Below are 17,232 nucleotides of genomic sequence, written 5' to 3'. Positions count from 1 at the left end.
GGCTTTTTCTGCTTATGTGGTGCTGAGGAATCAAACCCAGGGCCTCATGCATGCAAGGCAAGCACTCTACCACTGAGCCACCTTCCCAGCCCCAGATCTCAGCCTCTTGAGATGCTAGGATTATAGACGTGAGCCACCAGCACCTGGCTTCAGACCTTGTTTTTTTTAATCTGTCAGTGAATGGGCATTTGATAGTTCCCACCTTATGGCGATTGTGAATAATCCTGTGTGGGCGCTTGTCTAAACGTAGCCCCACACCACCCTCTCGGGGGGCATTGACCTTCCCCCATTTAACCCATGAGGAAAAGCCTCGCAGACTTGAGATGACCTGTGCCAGAACACACAGCTCTGGGTCATGACTGCTCCCCGTGGTCATATGATCACTGAGATCACAGACTGAGTGAGGCACACTTACGCTCGGCTTCACGCCAGCTGCACAAGCTGCATCTGCACAATGCTGCGCAGTAGGCCATGTCCAAGGGGTAGTGCGGGGTGGTGGATGTTCTGGCATGACAAAAGGAGGGCACACCCCCTCTGGTCGGCCTGGCGCCTTTGGCTACTTGCTTGGGGGCTTCCAGGGCAAATGTTCCTGGGGCCTGAACTCTGGGCCTGGGTGCTGTTCCCACGCTCTTCAGCTCAAGGCTAGCGCTCTACCACTTGAGCCACAGCGCCACTTCCAGCTTTTTGTGCTTATGTGGTGCTGAGGAATCGAACCCAAGGCCTCATGCGTGCAAGGCAAGCGCTCTACCACTGAGCCACCTTCCCAGCCCCAAATGTCTAAATTTTGTCCCCTAACAAAATGGGGTTATGCCGGTCTGCCTCCTGCTTTTGCAGCTGGGTGGGGACCCCAAAGAGCAGCCCTTGGATTTTCCCATCTTCCCCAAGGACAGCAGCAGCTGTCAGCCACGCCTGCCACTTCCAGTATATGATGCTCTGTGAGCCCGTCACGCTTCCCTGCAGGAAATAAGCTCCTCACTTGGATGTTAAGTTGGATATTGAAGGCCAGAATAACCTGGGGCAGACTTGACCTCTCGCCTGGGTTTTCATTTCCTCTTCTCTCTTTAGGGTCTGCAAGTGGATGACGAGATTGTGGAGTTTGGCTCTGTGAACCCCCAGAACTTCCAGTCACTTCACAACATCAGCAGTGTGGTGCAGCACAGTGAGGGGGTACGTGGGGTCCCCCGGGCCTTCCCTGGTGGACACGGGCTGGCTTGGGGCAGCTCACGGTTCTAGGATTGGAAATCCATGGTCAGAGTCTGAATTATGCTTGAAATACAAATCAGTTTGCTCAGCCACAAAGGGCCTCTCAGCATTTTAACCCAAACCCTTTGAATATTGTGTTGAACGTCTTATTGACACTGAAATGATCTTTTCTTCTCAGAAACCCCTGAATGTGACCGTGATCCGTCGAGGTGAGAAGCACCAGCTCAGGCTTGTCCCATCTCGCTGGACGGGAAGGGGACTGCTGGGGTAAAGTATCGGCATCATTCTTTTTGTTTTTGGTCAGTCATGGGGCTCGAACTCAGGACCTGGGTGCTGTCCCTGAGCTTTTTTGCTCAAGTTTAGTGCTCTACCACTTTGAGCCACAGCTCCACTTCCAGTTTTTGAGTGGTGAGTTAGAGATAAGAGTATCACGGGGACCCCAAGCCCAGAGTTTGACAAAAAAAGCCCCACGACCGACAAAAAAAAAAAAATTAGTGCGGGGACTTTTCTGCCCAGGCTGGCTTTGAACCGTGATCCTCAGATCTCCTTCCTGAGTAGCCACTGGCGCCTGGCTCAGCTTCATTCTTTGTTCATGCAAACTGCAGTGTCAGTGGACTAAGTTAGACACAGAGCTGGGGGTGAGTCATAGGAGTCCCCCCCCCCCCGCCCCCAACGGGCATAACTGGAGATAAATACTTGTGTTAGGAATGAAGCTCAGGCCAGAGAGGCCAAGGAAGTCCTGGATTCTCCTAAGAGACTCATTTTCTCTCCTCTCTTTAAAGCAGTTGCTTTAAAAAAAAAAAAAAAAAAGGTATTGGGGATTGAACCCAGGACTGCATATGCCAGCCAAATGCTCAGCAATTGAGCCACATTCCCAGCCCAACTCTACCTGAGCATTTGTGTTAGGAGAAAGGAAAGATGCTGGGTTTGATGAGCTTCTCTGTAATCCCAGCACTTGGGAAACCAAGGCAAGAGGATTGTGAGTTCAGTGCCAGCCTGAGCAACATGGTAAGACCATTTCCCTCCCCTCCCCAAATAAAATAAAAATGGGAGAGGGCGGCGGCTCATCCTCCTGAGCACCCGCTGCGGCTAAGCCTCGGCTGCTTCCCTTCCAGCTGCAACATCGTTCCTCTGCAAAGATGACGCCTGGAGCCTCCGCAGGAAGCTGCTGCAGCCCGGCCTCACTGGGGCCTGGGGGCGTCTCGTTCTCTTCAGCCCCTGAAGAGAGTGGAAGGGGCTGGAAGCCTGCGTGGACATGGAGGTGGTGTGGTCGCAGGGCCGGGCCTCCCAGTGTAACCTCAGATGAAGGCATTGTGAAAATGTCATCTGTGTTTGTCTCTTTTACATGTTGGGTCACGGCCCTGCATAGAATTCTCTAGATTCCTGGCAGGTGACTGGGAGTTATTCTGGCAGGTGCTGATCAGACTTTATTTTTTGAAGATATTTTTTTTTCTTCAAATAAACCCAGTTTTGCCGTGCTGGTAAGACCATCTTAGCGCCAAAGTTGAATTTCTGAAGAACCTCTCAAGCCAGAGCTGAGACCAGGTTGTGATTTCTGAAAAGAAAATTGGGCAAAACAAAACAAAACAAAACACCCAGCAGCTGTGCTGTCGTCAAGACCCTTCCCTTCTCTTTCTCTTCCTTAACTTTCCCTTCCCTCCCTCCCCCCTCCCTCCCTGTCTTTTTCTTTCTTCCTGCTTTCTTCTCTTTTCCCTCTCTTCTTCCCGCCCTCCCTGCCTTCTTTCCCCTCTCTCTTCGTTCTTCTCTTTTTTCTTTTTCTTTCTGCAGTGCTGGGCAGTGCTCAGCCCGGCCCTGCCCTCAGCCACTGAAGGCGGCATTTCAACAGCACCTCTTATTCACCGGAGCAGTGCTGCTCTCAAGGCAGGAAGAGCTAAATAGTTATTGTATCCTCAGAAGTTGGGCCTCCCCGGCCACCGTAGCTCTTTGGAGAAGGGAGAAAGCAAGGAAGCCTCCCAGCTCACCCACCGTGAAACTCTCCCACCAGAGAGCACAAAGTCTAGAATTCATTTCTAGAATTTAAAAAAAAAAAAAAACTCCTGAAAATTAGCTTCTAATTTGGCTTTTTGGTGTTCTGTGGTTTGTACTCAGGGCCTTGCACTTGCTAGGTAGGTGCTTTACCACTTGAGCCATGCCTCCATTCCCTAATTTGACTTTTGTAACTGAACCTGCCAGAGATACCTGGAGATGAACTCCAGTGTGTGTGCTCCATGTTGCTGATAGAAACAGTGTTTTCAGACCCAGCCTCCTGAAATGCTGCTGCTTCTTCCTCTTGTTTTACACTGCACTTTGTTTTACCATCTTTTTTTTTTTTTTTTTGGAGCTCAAGGCTAGCGCTCTATCACTTGAGCCACAGTGCTCATTTCTGGCTTTTTCTGCGCATGTGCTGAGGAATCAAACCCAGGGCCTCATGCATGCGAGGCCAACACTCTACCGCTGAGCCACCTTCCCAGCCCTGTGTAACCATTTGATGGTGGTAAAATGGGTTTAGTGATTCCTAGAGAGTCCCTGTCGGTCCTTCCTCTTCCTGGCACACCGCTGTACTTGAGCTACTTGTTCTGCTTCTGTTTTGTCGGAGATGTGGCGTCTTCTGCCAAGAAGGCCAGTGTCCCTGCGGTCTGGGTTTGCTCAGCGCGGGTGCAGACAGCGGCCTGCCCCATGGCGTGCTTACCGGTGTGGGCTTCTGGGTGCCGGCTCTGCCCTCCACCCCAGAGCCTGGCTGTGTCCCTGCCACTCAGCCTCGTGTCTTCTCTTGTAGCCACAGACCTGCTTGCACCAGTGTTGCCCAGTGGAAAATCCCAAGTATTTTCCAGGCTCTCTTTGCAAGCCTTAGACTATAATAAAACAACTTGGACGTCCACTTCACCCCTGTTTTCTTTTTGGTCTCTACACTCAGGAGTCCACTTAGCAGCATCCCGGGCTTGGTGGGGGAGCGGGGGAGCCCCCTCACGCTCGCTCATGTAAGATGATGACGGCCTGGCCTTGTGCACCAGGGCCTGGCTGGGCTCCGCAGGCCTCGGCGGCTCCCCTGTGACTGCGTGCTGCCGCCCCGGCCCGCAGGGGGCGCGCTGGCCCGCAGGGGGCATCCCGGCCAGCAGAGGGCGCGCGCGTACACACACACCGCCCCCCCACACCCTTGCTTTACGGCTGGAGGCTGGGGCGCAGCAGCGGTTGCCATGGGGACAGAGCTTGGGTAGCAACTGTAACCAGGAGCGCGCAGAGGCCGAGGTGGCGGCCGCTGGTGGCTTGTGGCCGGCCGGCGGGCCAGGTAAGTCCAGGGTAGAGGCCACAAGCCTGGGCAGGGGACCCGGCCTAGAGGACCCTGGGTCTGGGGGACACGAGGGGTCCAGGGACCCAGCTGGAGAAACTGTCCGCGCCTGGGCGTTAGGTCTCCTCCCCCCGCCCCCCGACAACCCCCAACTCCGAAGCCCCTCCCTCCCCCTGGAGAGCCGCTATGCGCATGCATTTGTTTGCTTGCTTTCTGGTGCCGGTCCTGGGGCTTGAACTCAGGGCCTGGGCACCGTCCCTGAGTTTTTCCACCCGTTTCTGGCGCCCTTGGCTCCACTTCCGAATTTTTGGCGGTTGATTGGAGATAAGGGTCTCACCGACTGTCCTGCTCTGGATGACTCCGAACTGTGATCCTCGGATCTCAGCTTCCTGAGTAGCTAGGATTACAGGCGTGAGCACCTGCGCCCGGCAGTATGAGTATATTTTAAATGAGTTAGAAGGCACCAAGATTATTCCTAGAAAGAGGATTCACCTCTTAAATTTCTTAAGATGCAGGTGAGACTTTCTAAGAAGAAGATATTCTTTCTATTTCTGCCAAAGGAACAAGAGCTGGCATTGCACATTTCATGAGTAGGATGGTGCACAGGAAGTCAGAATAGGCAACAGACCTGCCACTGATTACCGTTGCCATTTCTCTAGCAGACACTTGGTGAAGAGGGTCCAGTGCGGAAGGAAATCCTGTGGAGAAAGCAAAGACAAGTGGAGAATCAGAAAAAGAAGAAAATCAGAATTTTGAAGTAGAAAATATGGAACAAAACCCAAAAGAAGATGACATATTAGTAGGGAAAGAATCTCAGGAAGGAGAGGAAGAAGAAGAGGAAGAAGGAGAAGAAATGGGGGAAGAGGAAAGAGTTGAGGAAGAGCAGATAGGAGAACTGCTAGAAGAGCAGATAGAAGAACAGATAGAACAGTTAGAGGGAGGACAGATAGAAGAAGAGCTGATAGAAGAAGAGATAGAACAGCTAGAGGGAGGACAGATAGAAGAAGAGCTGATAGAAGAAGAGATAGGGGAAGGACAGTTAGAGGGAGAGCAGGTAGAAGAGCAGATAGAGGAAGAGGAAGAGAGGAGGGAAAAAGAGGAGGAGGAGAAAGAATGGGAGGAAGAGGGAGAAAAAGAGGAGGACATCGTAACTGAGCTCCACGGTGTTGACAGCTTGCACAAAGCTATTGCTAATCTTCAGTTCACTTCAGACATTTCATTGGTAAGTAAGTAGTAATTGTAAACCAGGCTTGTATATGGAACCATTCATTGGATACTTAGTGCATGCCAGATGTGAGAATACAAAACCAAATAAGTTATATATAATGTATACTTTTGTGTGTGTGTGTGTGTGTGTGTGTGTGTGTGTGTCAGTCATGGGGCTTGAATTTAGGGCCTAAGTGCTGTCTCTGAGCTTTTTCCCCCAGTGCTAGTGCTCTACCACTTAGAGCCACAGCACCACTTCCAGTTTCCTGGTGGTTCATTGGAGGCTGGGAATGTGGCTTAGTGGTAGAGTGCTTGCCTAGCATACATGAAGCTCTGGGTTCCTCAGTACCACATAAACAAACAAACAAAAAAGCCGGAAGTGGCAGACTGGCTCAAGTGGTAGAGTGCTAGCCTTTAGCAAAAGAAGCTCAGGGACAGTGCCCTGCCCTGAGTTCAAGCCCAAGGACTAGAAAAAAAAAAAAAAGAGTTTCATGGACTTTCTTGCCTGGGCTGGCTTTGAACCATGATCCTCAAATCTCAGCCTCCTGAGTAGCTAGGATGACAGGCGTGAGCCACCAGCGTCTCTTTCCTTTTTGGTGCAGATACTGGGGCTGAAGCTCAGGTCCTCCAGCTCTGCTTGTCTTTTTTGCCCAAGGCTGGCACTTTGCCCCTTAAGCCACATCTCCACTTCCAGTTTGTTTGTAGATCTCCACTCTCCGATCTCCGCTTCTGATTAGCTAGGATTACAGTCCCGAGCCACCTGCGCTTTGCAATATATTCTTTTAAGGAGTTTTAAAGTATATGAGAAGACAGACCCATAATTGAATGCTCTAAAAATCACACGTTATGATTTATAGGAACGCACAAGAGCAGAAAATAAAGGACAGTTTAACTCAGGTTGGAGGAAAGTTCAGGAGAGGTGTGTCTCTAGCTACCTGGCAGGGCAGGCAGAGGTTTCTGGAAGTGAGCTTGTCTTGGAACAGAATTGGTCCCCCCCTCCCCCAGGGGAAGAATTCAGCCCTGGCCCAAGAAGTAATTTTGGAGCCAGCCAGGGCACTTAGAACAATAATTTTGCCATCAAGGGTCAGCTGGTACCGCTTGTCCCAAGTTCCTGTTCGTTATCCATCCTTTCATTCTAAGATGACGCTAATGGTAAGGTTGGCTGCTCAGGAAGAGATGGGAGTCACAGAGCCGGAGGTCTGTATTTGGGATCACCATCTTCTTTTCCTTTCTTTCAAAAAGGGTATGGAGAATCCGGAGTTAATGGAGTCGATGAGGTCAGACCGAAGTAGGCCCAGCTTGCTCTTAGACCTGGGCTCCCAGTCAGAAATGTTTGCTTCTGATCGGTTCCCGGCTGAGGAAGAGCACACGGGCTCCCTGGGGCCTGAGTACTCCCAGATGTCCTCCGTGGGCCAGTTCCCCCTGGAGCCTGAGTGGGGAGCCACTGAGGAAATGCCCGCCCAGGAAGAGAGAGTCTCGGAACCCAAGAAGAGCATCACCGTGGCAGAGCTGGAGCAAGGGAAGTCCCAGAGACCGCCCTACTTCCCCAGCCAGAAGCAAGTAAAGGAACTCGCCGCCCGAGCCCAGCTCTCCGAGGACTCGCTGGTGTCTAGCTCCACAGAGGACACTTTGTTTCTAAAGGAAGATGCCACCAGTGTGTACCCCTTGGTGAGTGGCACCTGGCATACCTCTGACCCCAGGGCTCTGAGACAGAGTCTTGTGTGTGTGTGTGTGTGTGTGCGTGTACACCAGAGGGCAAGGACACGCGTCAGGCCTTTTCCAGCTGACTTTTTAAGTTCAGTTAAAAGCTGTGGCTGCCAAGTGTGAGGGAACCTGACCTTGAACTGCATCTGGACTCAATGGAGCCGCTCGGCAGGCAGGAAATTCCCCACATAGTTTGACTGTTGCATAGGGTGCTGGTTTCTGTGAAAATTCCTCCTTCTCTTCCTTTCTCCTTTCCTTCCTTTCCTCTGTCTTCTCGCCTTCCATTTTCTTTTTCTTCTGTGCCTCCTTCCCTCTCCTTTCTGTCTCCCACATTGTAACACTCCTCCTTCATCCCTTCTGGCCTCTTCTCTCAAGTGTGGTCCTGAGGCTTGAACTCAGAGCCTGGATGCTGTCCCTGAGCTATTTATTTATTTCTTCATTTATTTATTTCTTTTGTTGGTGGTGGGGATTGAAGTCTGGGCCTGGGTGCTGTCCCTGAGCTCTTCAGCTCAAGGCTAGTGCTCTACCCCTTGAGCCACAGTGCCCCTTCCAGCTTTTTCTGTTTATGTGATGCTGAGGAATTGAACCGAGGGCCTCATGCATGTGAGGCAAGCGCTCTGCCACTGAGCCACCTTCCCAGCCTTGAGCGAACTTTTAATTTTATTTTTATTTTTTGGTTGGTCGTGGGGCTTGGACTCTAGGCCTGGGCGCTGTCTCTCAGCTCTAGGGTAGCTCTCTCTAGCACTTGAGCCACAGTGCCACTCCTGGTGGTTCATTGGAGATATGAGTCTCCCAGGCTTTCCTGCCTGGGCTGGCTTTGAACCACAATCCTCAGATCTCAGCCTCCTCAGTAACTAGGGTGACAGGTATGAATCACCGGCATCTGGCCTCCCTGAGCTTTTATACTCAAGGCTGGCACTCTACCACTTGAGTCACGCCTCCACTCTGGCTTTTTTCCAGTTCACTGGAGATGAGAGTACGCTGAATAGCTAGGATTGCAGGTGTGAGCCCCTGGCGCCTGGCTCATCTCCTGTGCCTTAGCTGGGTCTGTCCGGCTGTGAGCTGCCCACCCCCTGGTATGCGGGTGTGGCAGGCGTGCACCACTGTGCGCAGCACTGCGCAGTCCCCAGGACTCACCTTTGCTGCCGCTGTGTACGTTCCAAGGACGTGTCATCGCCAGGCTTGCGAAGGGACAGGAGGGGCTTTGGGCTTTTTGTTGCTATGGATTTTTGCTTCTTCATCTTCTTCTTCCTGAAAGTTGTTTCCTAGGGTTTGCCCTCCCTCTGCATGTAGAAGATTAGGAAGAGACGGATAGAATATGGAGTTTCTCACCTAACTTCTAGTGTAGAGTGGGCTGTTGATGCCGGAGGCTCACATCTGTAATCCTAGCTACTCAGGAGGCTGAGATCTGAGGATCGTGGTTTGAAGCCAGCCTGCGCAGGAAAGTCTGTGAGACTCTTATCTCCAATGAACCACCAGAAAGGTGGAAGTGGCTCTGTGGCTCAAGTGATAGAGTGCTAGCCTTGAGCACAAAAGCACAGAGAAGCACCCGAGGCCTAGAGCTAAGCCCCAGGACCAGCACCAGAACAATCCAGAATTTAGTCTTCCCATTCATGCAGTGAGAATGGCAAACATCTCATTTTCCCACCATCCTTCTGCTGTGCCCCCACCCCAGGCAAAGGTGACCTTGGAAAAACTGCAGTGCCAAAGACAGTGGTCTTGGGGCTGGGAAGGTGGCTCAGGGGTAGAGTGCTTGCCTTGCATGCATAAAGCCCTGGGTTTGATTCCTCAGCACCACATAAGCAGAAAAAGCCAGAAGTGGCGCTGTGGCTCAAGTGGTAGAGCGCTTACCTTGAGCTGAGGAGCTGAGGGACAGCGCCCAGGCCCAGAGTTCAGGCCCCCTCACTGAAAACAACAACAAAAAAAGAATGCTTCCTTTTTGTAACTAATTTGTAATATGGCAAAAGGGGTTTCCAGAGTGAACAAAACTATCCTTTTCAAATTACTAAGTTTCCAAAAGAACAGTTTCCTTTGCATAAGGTAACTGTGAAGAACCAGCCAAGTATTAAACAATTCTGTTCCTAGAAGTTACAGCTTGGGACAATTATGACTCCATCTTCCACCCCTCACAGCCCCATGGGCAGAGGCCTGAAAAAATAGAAATGCTCAGACTGAGCACGAAGACGGGAGAGGAAGGAGGAAGAAGAATTAGGAGAGAAGCCGGCTGTGTCTGTCTTTGGGCTACACTACGGTCCATCTATTCCGCTTTATAAATATTTAACTATTGTTCTGATAGGAAAAAGGAAGTGCCAGACTCTGCATTGTGATATAATTTGCTAATTTTGTTGCCAGTCTGGAGGGGCTTAAACCCAGGTCCTGGTCACTGTCCCTGAGCGTCTTTCCCTCAAGGCTTAGTGTTCTACCACTGGAGCCACACCACTACTTTCAGCCTTTTTGTTTATGTGTGGTGCTGAGGAATGGAACCCAGGGCTTCATGCATGCTAGGCAAGCACTCTACCACTGAGCCACCTTCCCAGTCCCACTTTGTTAATTTTTAACAAACTCATCTCTCACATTGGCACTTGGAACGCTCCATTTACTTACGGCTCCTATTCTATTTATTTAATTGAATTTTTTATGCCAGTACTGGGCCTTGAGCTCTTGGCTTTTTTTTTTTTTTCCTTCCAGGCTGACACTCTACCACTTAGTCCATTCCTTCACTTTTCCTTTTTGATGGTGGTTCACTGGAGAGTCTCATAGACTTGTCTGCCCAGCTGAGTTCAAGCCATGATCCTCAGATCTCAACCCCCTGAGTAGCTGGGATTACAGGTGTGAGCCACCAGCCTGGGCCAGAACTTTAAATGTCTTCTCTTTACGGTTCACTGAGGTGTCATGCCTCTTCTCCAGGGCCTGCTGCGGGGCGCAGGGGCCTGGGATCCCGGCTCTGGGCTCCACTCACTGGTGTCTTGCTGGTTTTGCCTTGGTCTTGCAGACCCTGACCTGGTCGTATGGATGGAACAGCTCCCTCCCGGTCCTGTACATCCGAGATGATAGACGAGTGCTTCTGTACGTCTGCGGGCACACCGCCGTCCTCTTCCACGTCTTCAGCAACGTTCAGCATCACCTTCAGGTGCGCAGCCTGGGCCCCTGAGGCTGGCCGCTTGTCATGGGGTCACGCCGCCGCCTGGCCTTTGAACTGTCGCAAATCTGCCTCTGGAAACACTGTTTCACATGGGAATCCTGTCAGCTGATCAACAGCTCCACAGGGGGCCTTGTTCCTTTTCTGGCCATAAGGATTTGAAACAGCTGGTGTTGCAGGATCGCGGTCCTGTGACCCAGCACGAGGGCACGGAGGCAGGAGGACCATGAGCTTGAGGCCTGCCTGGACTCAAAACAAATGAAGCCAAAACCCAACCCAAACACAGAGGATCTGAAACCTCTGTAAAAATGTGGACAGAGGCTGGGAAGGAGGCTCCGTGGTAGCGAGCTTGCCTAGCGTGCAGGAAGCCCTGGGTTCCATTCCTCAGGACCACATACATAGCAAAAGCCAGAAGTGGCGCTGTGGGCAAAACAAGCTCAGGGACAGTGCCCGGGCCCTGAGTTCAAGCTCCAGGACTGGCACATACTTGTGGCCGTGTATGTGCGCATGTGCACGCTCACACACACAACACAATCGAGCCTTGAACACAGGACTAACCGCAGGGGGATGGGACGTGTTGAAGGCAGCTTGCGGGACCTGCAGGAGTCCTGCCATGTCGGGTTAGTGGCTGGAATGTGTCGCCATGCTTTATCCCAAGCGCTGTTCTGTACTACGAGGCTGTGGTCATGAAGATAACAAACGTAGACTCTGGCCTCTAGGAGCTGCTGATGTAGCGCAGACACAGCTGCCAGCCTCCCCGGGACCAGGAGGCGGTGGTGGCAGGTGGTGACCGGAGGGTGGGGGCGGGGAGGGGGCGCATGCGCAGGGTGAGCCAGGGCTCTCACCTGTGCTAACAGTGTCCTCTTTGTGCTGAGCATCACAGGGGTGCACATCTTCCCGTGGGCCGCATCCTGCCCGAGGTCAGGCCAGGTCATGCCCTGGAGGTGTCACGGTGTTTCTTCTCCCTCTCCCCAGGGCCACTCCAACATCATCTCCTGCCTGTGCATCAGCGAGGACCGGCGCTGGATCGCCACTGCAGACAAGGGGCCGGGCTGCCTCATAATTATATGGGACTCCTTCTCAGGGTAGGCCGGGCGCAGCTGCGCCTCCCCTCCTGCCTGCAGACTGGCGGCCACAGGGACTAAGCAAAAGTGGATCTAGAAACTTGGTTTGTTGTGAGTTGAGGCCAACCAGGCTGGAGGACTCCCTGCAGCCCAGCTCACAGAAGTTCAAGGCACAAACCGCAGGCCAATTACAACGAGAAACACTACTTTTACAAAGTCAGATTTTTCTAGTTATTGGACAGGCCCCCTCTTCTGGAAAGTTCCTAATGATCACCACTAGGATTTTCCACACTATAGCTCTACATACACGTTTCACGCAGCCCAGTCTCAGCTGCGGGTGCGATTCTCCCCCCACCCAGGGACTGGGGCTTGAACTCATGGCCTCACTCTCTTGCTTGACACTTGAAGGTTAAAAAAAAAAAATCTCTTGCTGGGCACTGGTGGCTCACACCTATAATCCTAGTTACTCAGGAGGCTGAGATCTGAGGATCATGGTTCAAAGCCAGCCCAGGCAGGAAAGTCCATGAGACACTGATCTCCAATGCACCACCAGAAAGCTGGAAGTGGCTCTGTTGCTCAAGTGGTAGAGCGCTCGCCTTGAGCTGAAGAGCTGAGGGACAGCGCCCAGGCCCAGAGTTCAAGCCCCACTATTGTCCAAAAAAAAAAAAAATGGCTTGGATTTTCATTTAGAATGGCTTCAACCCATAATCTTCAGATCTCAGCCTCCTGAGTAGCTACTGTATAGGGACACAAGTTTACTTTTTTAGTACAGTTTTAGATTTACGGGACAATTGAGACCTCTCCCACCTCTGCCCTTTGCTCCTGCTTTCAGCCTTGTGAATAGCGAGGGTTCTGACAAGGGCTGCGGTTGCCCAGTGCTCACCCCCCCCCTTTTTTTCCTGTGCTAGTCTGGGGGTGTGAACCTAAGGCCTGGGCACTGTCCCTAAGCTTTTGTGCACAAGGCTAGCACTCTTCCACTTGAGCCACAATGCCACTTTTGGCTTGTTTGCTGGTTAATTGGAGAAGAGTCTCATGGACTTTCCTGTCCAGGGTTGTCTTGGAACCAGGATCCTCAGATCTCAGCCTCCTGAGTAGCTGCGATTACAGGCACCCGCCACCCCTGTGGGCTTCTTAATTCCTGGGCCTAGAGGCAGATGATCCCCTTGTTTAAGATCAATTAATGAATCCAGATGAACAAGAAAGAAGTTGTTCTGAGTCCTAGAATGGAGGCCCAGGCTAGTGTCAGCAGTGATCACGTTGGTTCTCGTCTCCCAATTCCATCCTCACCTTACTTGAGGTCACCTGGTGTGGGTGACGTCACCTGATAGTGCTGACATAGAGCGCTCATTTTCTTTTTTTTCTTTTTTCTTTCTTTTGTCAGTGGTGGGGCTTGAACTCGGGGCCTGGGCGCTGTCTCTCAGCTCTTCAGCTCAAGGCTAGTGCTCTACCACTTGAGCTACAGGGCCACTTCCAGTTTTTGGTGGTTTATTGGAGATACGAGTTTTGTGGACTTTCCTGCCTGGGCTGGCTTTGAACCTTGATCCTCAGATCTCAGCCTCCTGAGTAGCTAGGATGACAGGCGTGAGCCGCCGGCGCCCAGCTAGAGCACTCATTTTCCCAGGGCTTCTCTGACTTCTCCTTTCCTCGGACCTCTGCTCCTCTCCTTCCCCTGTGTCTCATCGGTCTCCCCTCCCCGGACATCCGTGAAACATGGCCTTCCTGGGCCATCACCGGGGTTTCTTGTTTGCAAAACTACCTCCTTGTCAGTGTCTTACAGAATCTGGAAGGCAGCAAGTTCTTTGTTTAAATCTGAGTATAATGTGTCTCTGGTTAACAGCTGAAATGCCTTGTCAGTGTGAGGTTTGTATTAGTCCAGATGGTGACTTTGGGACCCTGAAAACATCGATTGCTCGGAGATCGCTTTGGTTTTAGAATGGATATCTACTTTATTAAAGCTACAAGTTAAAAACCATGGTTTTTTCCCCCTTCAATTTAACAATTTTACTTTATTTACTGTAAGTCTAGTACATTTTTGCAATCACTGGTAAAAAAAAAAAAAGGTTTTGATTATAGTTGGCCTCACAAATTTGGTTATTAATGCTTTTGTTTTTAAGCATTTTAAACTGCATTTGGAAATCTTATATACTATTTTTTCTTTTAAAGTTTTTTTAGCAGTCTAATTAGCAAACAAGTTCTCCACAAGTACTTAAATAATTCCTAGAAAGCTAGTACATTTAGACAGAAATATGGTAAAATTTAAGTTTTCTTAAGTGCTCTAATATTTTTTATGAACATAATATGATTTCAATTTTGAACTGCAAGTTTAAATCAACTACGTAGTTTAAATTAGAATCACAAATCTAATCTGTTAGATATGTTGGTATGTCAAATTCTCTTACACGTTATTTTCTTACCATGCAAATGTTAATAATACAGACCTGGCCAACTTCATCTTCTCTTTGTTTAATTCTAAATATCTCTGGGGCTCAATTCTCCATTGTGTCATTTCCCAGCAACTTGAGGGCTGCCTTCCAAGTGCATTTTGGGGGTTCCTGCTCAGTGGGACGAAGTTTCTCAGATGACAGAGAACCACAGTGTCCCCTCAGCTGGGGCCCAGACTTGGCTCCAGCCCCCAGGACCCTGTGACATACAGAGGCCTGTATGCATTCACTGGAACAAGGAGTCCATAGCAGAAGCCAGTGGGCGCAAACACAGCCCAGAGTCAGGCCCCATGGACCCCTCGCCTGCTCCCCCCCGCCCCCTGTGCGAGAGCTTGCTTCCCCCACTGCCGAGTGTTCTTTTTATTTATGCTCTTTGGCTCTCTTAGGCATTTCAATGTCCTATCTCATTCTGGATGGATATTTGGGTTCTTTCTTTTCTTTGTCGGTCCTGGGCTTGACTCAGGTCTTGGGCCTGAACTTTTCTCTCCCTGAGCTTTTTCACTCAAGGCTAGCGCTCTACCACTTTGAGCCACGGTGCCATTTCCAGTTTTCTGGTGGTTAATAGGAGATAAGAATCTCACAGACTTTTCTGCCCAGGTTGGCTTTGAATCATGATCCTCAGATCTCAGTCTCCTGCGTAGCTAGAATTACAAGTATGAGCCACCCGTGACCATCTAGCTCTGTGTGTGTGTGTGGGGGGGCACTGTCGGTTTCATCTTTCCTGTGTGGCTAAGCCCTGCAAATTGGCCCCAGGAGTGAAGGGGGCTGCGGGCTCCTGAGAGTGGACGGCACGCACGCTGACATCTGCCCTGAGTTAGGCCTTTTGTTCTCACGGAATGAAGTTCACAGAATAGAAAATCGGGCCATTTGATGGGCTGGGAAGGTGGCTCAGTGGTAGAGTGCTTGCCTTGCATGCATGAGGCCCTGGGTTTGATTCTTCAGCACCACATAAGCAAAAAGAAAAAAGCCGGAGGTGGCGCTGTGGCTCAAGTGGTAGAGCGCTCGTCTTGAGCTGAAGAGCTGAGGGACAGCGCCCAGGCCCAGAGTTCAGGCCCCACGACTGACAAAAAAAAAAAAATGGGCCATTTGAAAGGGCGCTATGAGCCGGCATTTTGTGCACTCACAATGTACAACCATCACCTTCAGATGATTTTGAGCCCCTTAGCAGTCCCCCGCTCCTCCCTCCCTGAGCCTCCATCTGCTTTGTCTCTGATGTGCTGTGGGGATATTGGGTCCAGCAGAGCCGTATCCTATGTTGCCTTGTGTCTGGCCTAGTTGTTAGTGTCACACGGTCAAGTGCTCTGGCCCATGTCAGAGCCATAGTCCTCTGGATGCGAGAGTGGGTAATAGTGCCTACGCGAATTAAACGCGTGTTCTCATAGGTTACTAATGAATACTTCATTATGCGTACACCTTCATGAGATATTCTTTTGTGTGGCTGGCGCGTGTGTTTGCTGGGGTGTGGGAAGGTTTGAGCTGAGCTTGGGGGAGCTATGGGGTCCCCCTAAGTGTCATTCCTCCGTGTCTTATTTGGCAGAATTCCTGTGCACACTATATTTGACAGCTGCCCAGAAGGTAATGGCATAAGAACCATAGCCATCACCCGTGATGCCAAGTATCTGGCAACCATCTCCGATGCCGAAATCCAGGTAGAGAGCCGCCAGCCGTGCTGCGGGCGGCTCTGGCGGGCGGCCGGGCATCGGTGGGGCTCTCTGCTGACCAGAGCCTCAGTGCAGGGACAGAGCTTCCATGCGGAGGCTTGGCTGTGGTCCTTGGTGTAGTTCCCCAATGTTTCAGGGTGGCCCCAAGTGGCGTGGGTTTCTTCGGGCGTCGTCTGCGGCCTCTCACGGTGCTCGGGGGTCTGCCTTGCAGCAAGTGTGCGTGTGGCGGTGGACGCTGGCCGTGGAGAAGCCGGCCTGCACCCTGGAGCTGCCCAGGGAGTATGGCTTTCAGGTGAGTCCAGTGGCCCAGGTGAGATTGTACCTTTCCTCTTGGTGGGAGTTTTGCTTACGGTGCAGTGGCATCTGCCACTTGAGCCACGCCCCAGCCCTGTGTGCTTTGGCTCTTTTTCAAATAGGGTCTTGTTCTTTGTCCAGAATGGCGTGGACTGCGATCCTGCTAGTCACATTCCTCACATAGCGAGATGACAAGCACCCGCCACTCACCACCTTTGTACTGGCAGTGTTTCTAGAACATGTTTTGGCCAGGCTGGCTTTGAACTCTGATTTCCCCAATCCCAGCCTGCTGAATAGCTGGAATTATATAGGACCAGGCCTAGCTCCCCACCACACCACTTTGAGATAGATCGAGTCTCTCTGCGTAGCCCAGGCTGGCCTCCTGCCTCAGGCTCCCGAGTGCCTGGATTACAGGCCTCTGTTGAGAACTTTCTGAGAGTACTTGCACATCTTGTAGCTCACATTTACCTTCACTAATAATAGTGAATGTGTTTTAAGCACTTACTATGTGCCAGAAGCTGCTAAATTCTTTTTTTCTCCCCCTGATCCTGGGGCTCGAACTCAGCCTGGGCCCTGTCTCCCTTTGTGCTCAAGGCTAGCCTTCTACCACTTGAGCCACTTCCAGCTTTTTCTGAGTAGCCTTGGGAGATCAATGAGTCTCACAGACTTTCCTGTCTAGGTTGACTTTGAACCCTGATCCTCAGATCGCAGCCTTCTGAGTAGCTAGGATTGCAGGTGTGAGCCACTGGCACCCAGAAACTAAACGCTTTACTTGGGGCTGGGAAGGTGGCCCAGTGGTAGAGCACTTGCCTAAATTCTTTACTTAACTCATATAATCCATGCAAACCAGCTAGCGTGGGGATATAAATCTGTGGGTGAGTGCTATTAATTATTCAACGAGTCTGAAGCCACCTGGTAAGCAGCCTTTCCCATTCCAGAGTTATGTTTTAACTGTTTCCAACCTTGTCATGAACATGGAAGGTCTATGGAGAGGTGGCCATGGTGACCTCCCCCCTCCCCGTGCCCCACCTCCCGTCAGCCTTGGCTTCCCCCTCCCTGCCCTCCCATCCTCCCCTCCCCCCAGTGTGCCAGCTAACTGGCATTTAGGGCGGGTTTTTTTGGGGGCTGCACAGTTGTCTTTTGGACATTGATAGTGATTATATTCAATATGCACATCACTTGGGCAGCACTGACATCTTTTTTTATTTTTTGTGCGGGTCCTGGGGCTTGAACT

At 51.2% G+C, this 17,232-nt stretch overlaps 2 protein-coding genes across 2 annotated transcripts in view; both read left to right on the top strand.

Annotated features, from left to right (window-relative positions):
* The window catches only part of Psmd9 (proteasome (prosome, macropain) 26S subunit, non-ATPase, 9), an 8,171-nt gene extending 5,401 nt beyond the window's left edge, over nucleotides 1-2,770 (top strand). The window contains exons 4-6 of the mRNA XM_013023099.1: nucleotides 1,066-1,167; nucleotides 1,382-1,470; nucleotides 2,319-2,770. Of these exons, the coding sequence (XP_012878553.1) occupies nucleotides 1,066-1,167; nucleotides 1,382-1,470; nucleotides 2,319-2,346 (219 nt within the window). The 3' untranslated portion in view covers nucleotides 2,347-2,770. The remainder of the gene's footprint in view (nucleotides 1-1,065; nucleotides 1,168-1,381; nucleotides 1,471-2,318) is intronic.
* A 1,668-nt stretch (nucleotides 2,771-4,438) lies between these two features.
* Wdr66 (WD repeat domain 66) overlaps nucleotides 4,439-17,232 on the top strand; it is a 42,490-nt gene continuing 29,696 nt past the window's right edge. Inside the window, exons 1-8 of the mRNA XM_013023073.1 lie at nucleotides 4,439-4,489; nucleotides 5,149-5,543; nucleotides 5,616-5,711; nucleotides 7,160-7,363; nucleotides 10,392-10,529; nucleotides 11,514-11,623; nucleotides 15,581-15,692; nucleotides 15,916-15,996. Of these exons, the coding sequence (XP_012878527.1) occupies nucleotides 5,256-5,543; nucleotides 5,616-5,711; nucleotides 7,160-7,363; nucleotides 10,392-10,529; nucleotides 11,514-11,623; nucleotides 15,581-15,692; nucleotides 15,916-15,996 (1,029 nt within the window). The 5' untranslated portion in view covers nucleotides 4,439-4,489; nucleotides 5,149-5,255. The remainder of the gene's footprint in view (nucleotides 4,490-5,148; nucleotides 5,544-5,615; nucleotides 5,712-7,159; nucleotides 7,364-10,391; nucleotides 10,530-11,513; nucleotides 11,624-15,580; nucleotides 15,693-15,915; nucleotides 15,997-17,232) is intronic.

This window comes from Dipodomys ordii, unplaced genomic scaffold, assembly GCF_000151885.1.
Source record: "Dipodomys ordii isolate 6190 unplaced genomic scaffold, Dord_2.0 Scaffold66, whole genome shotgun sequence".
NCBI lineage: Eukaryota > Metazoa > Chordata > Mammalia > Rodentia > Heteromyidae > Dipodomys > Dipodomys ordii.
Note: the sequence above shows the minus strand (reverse complement) of the source record. Positions and strands in the feature narration are given on the sequence as shown.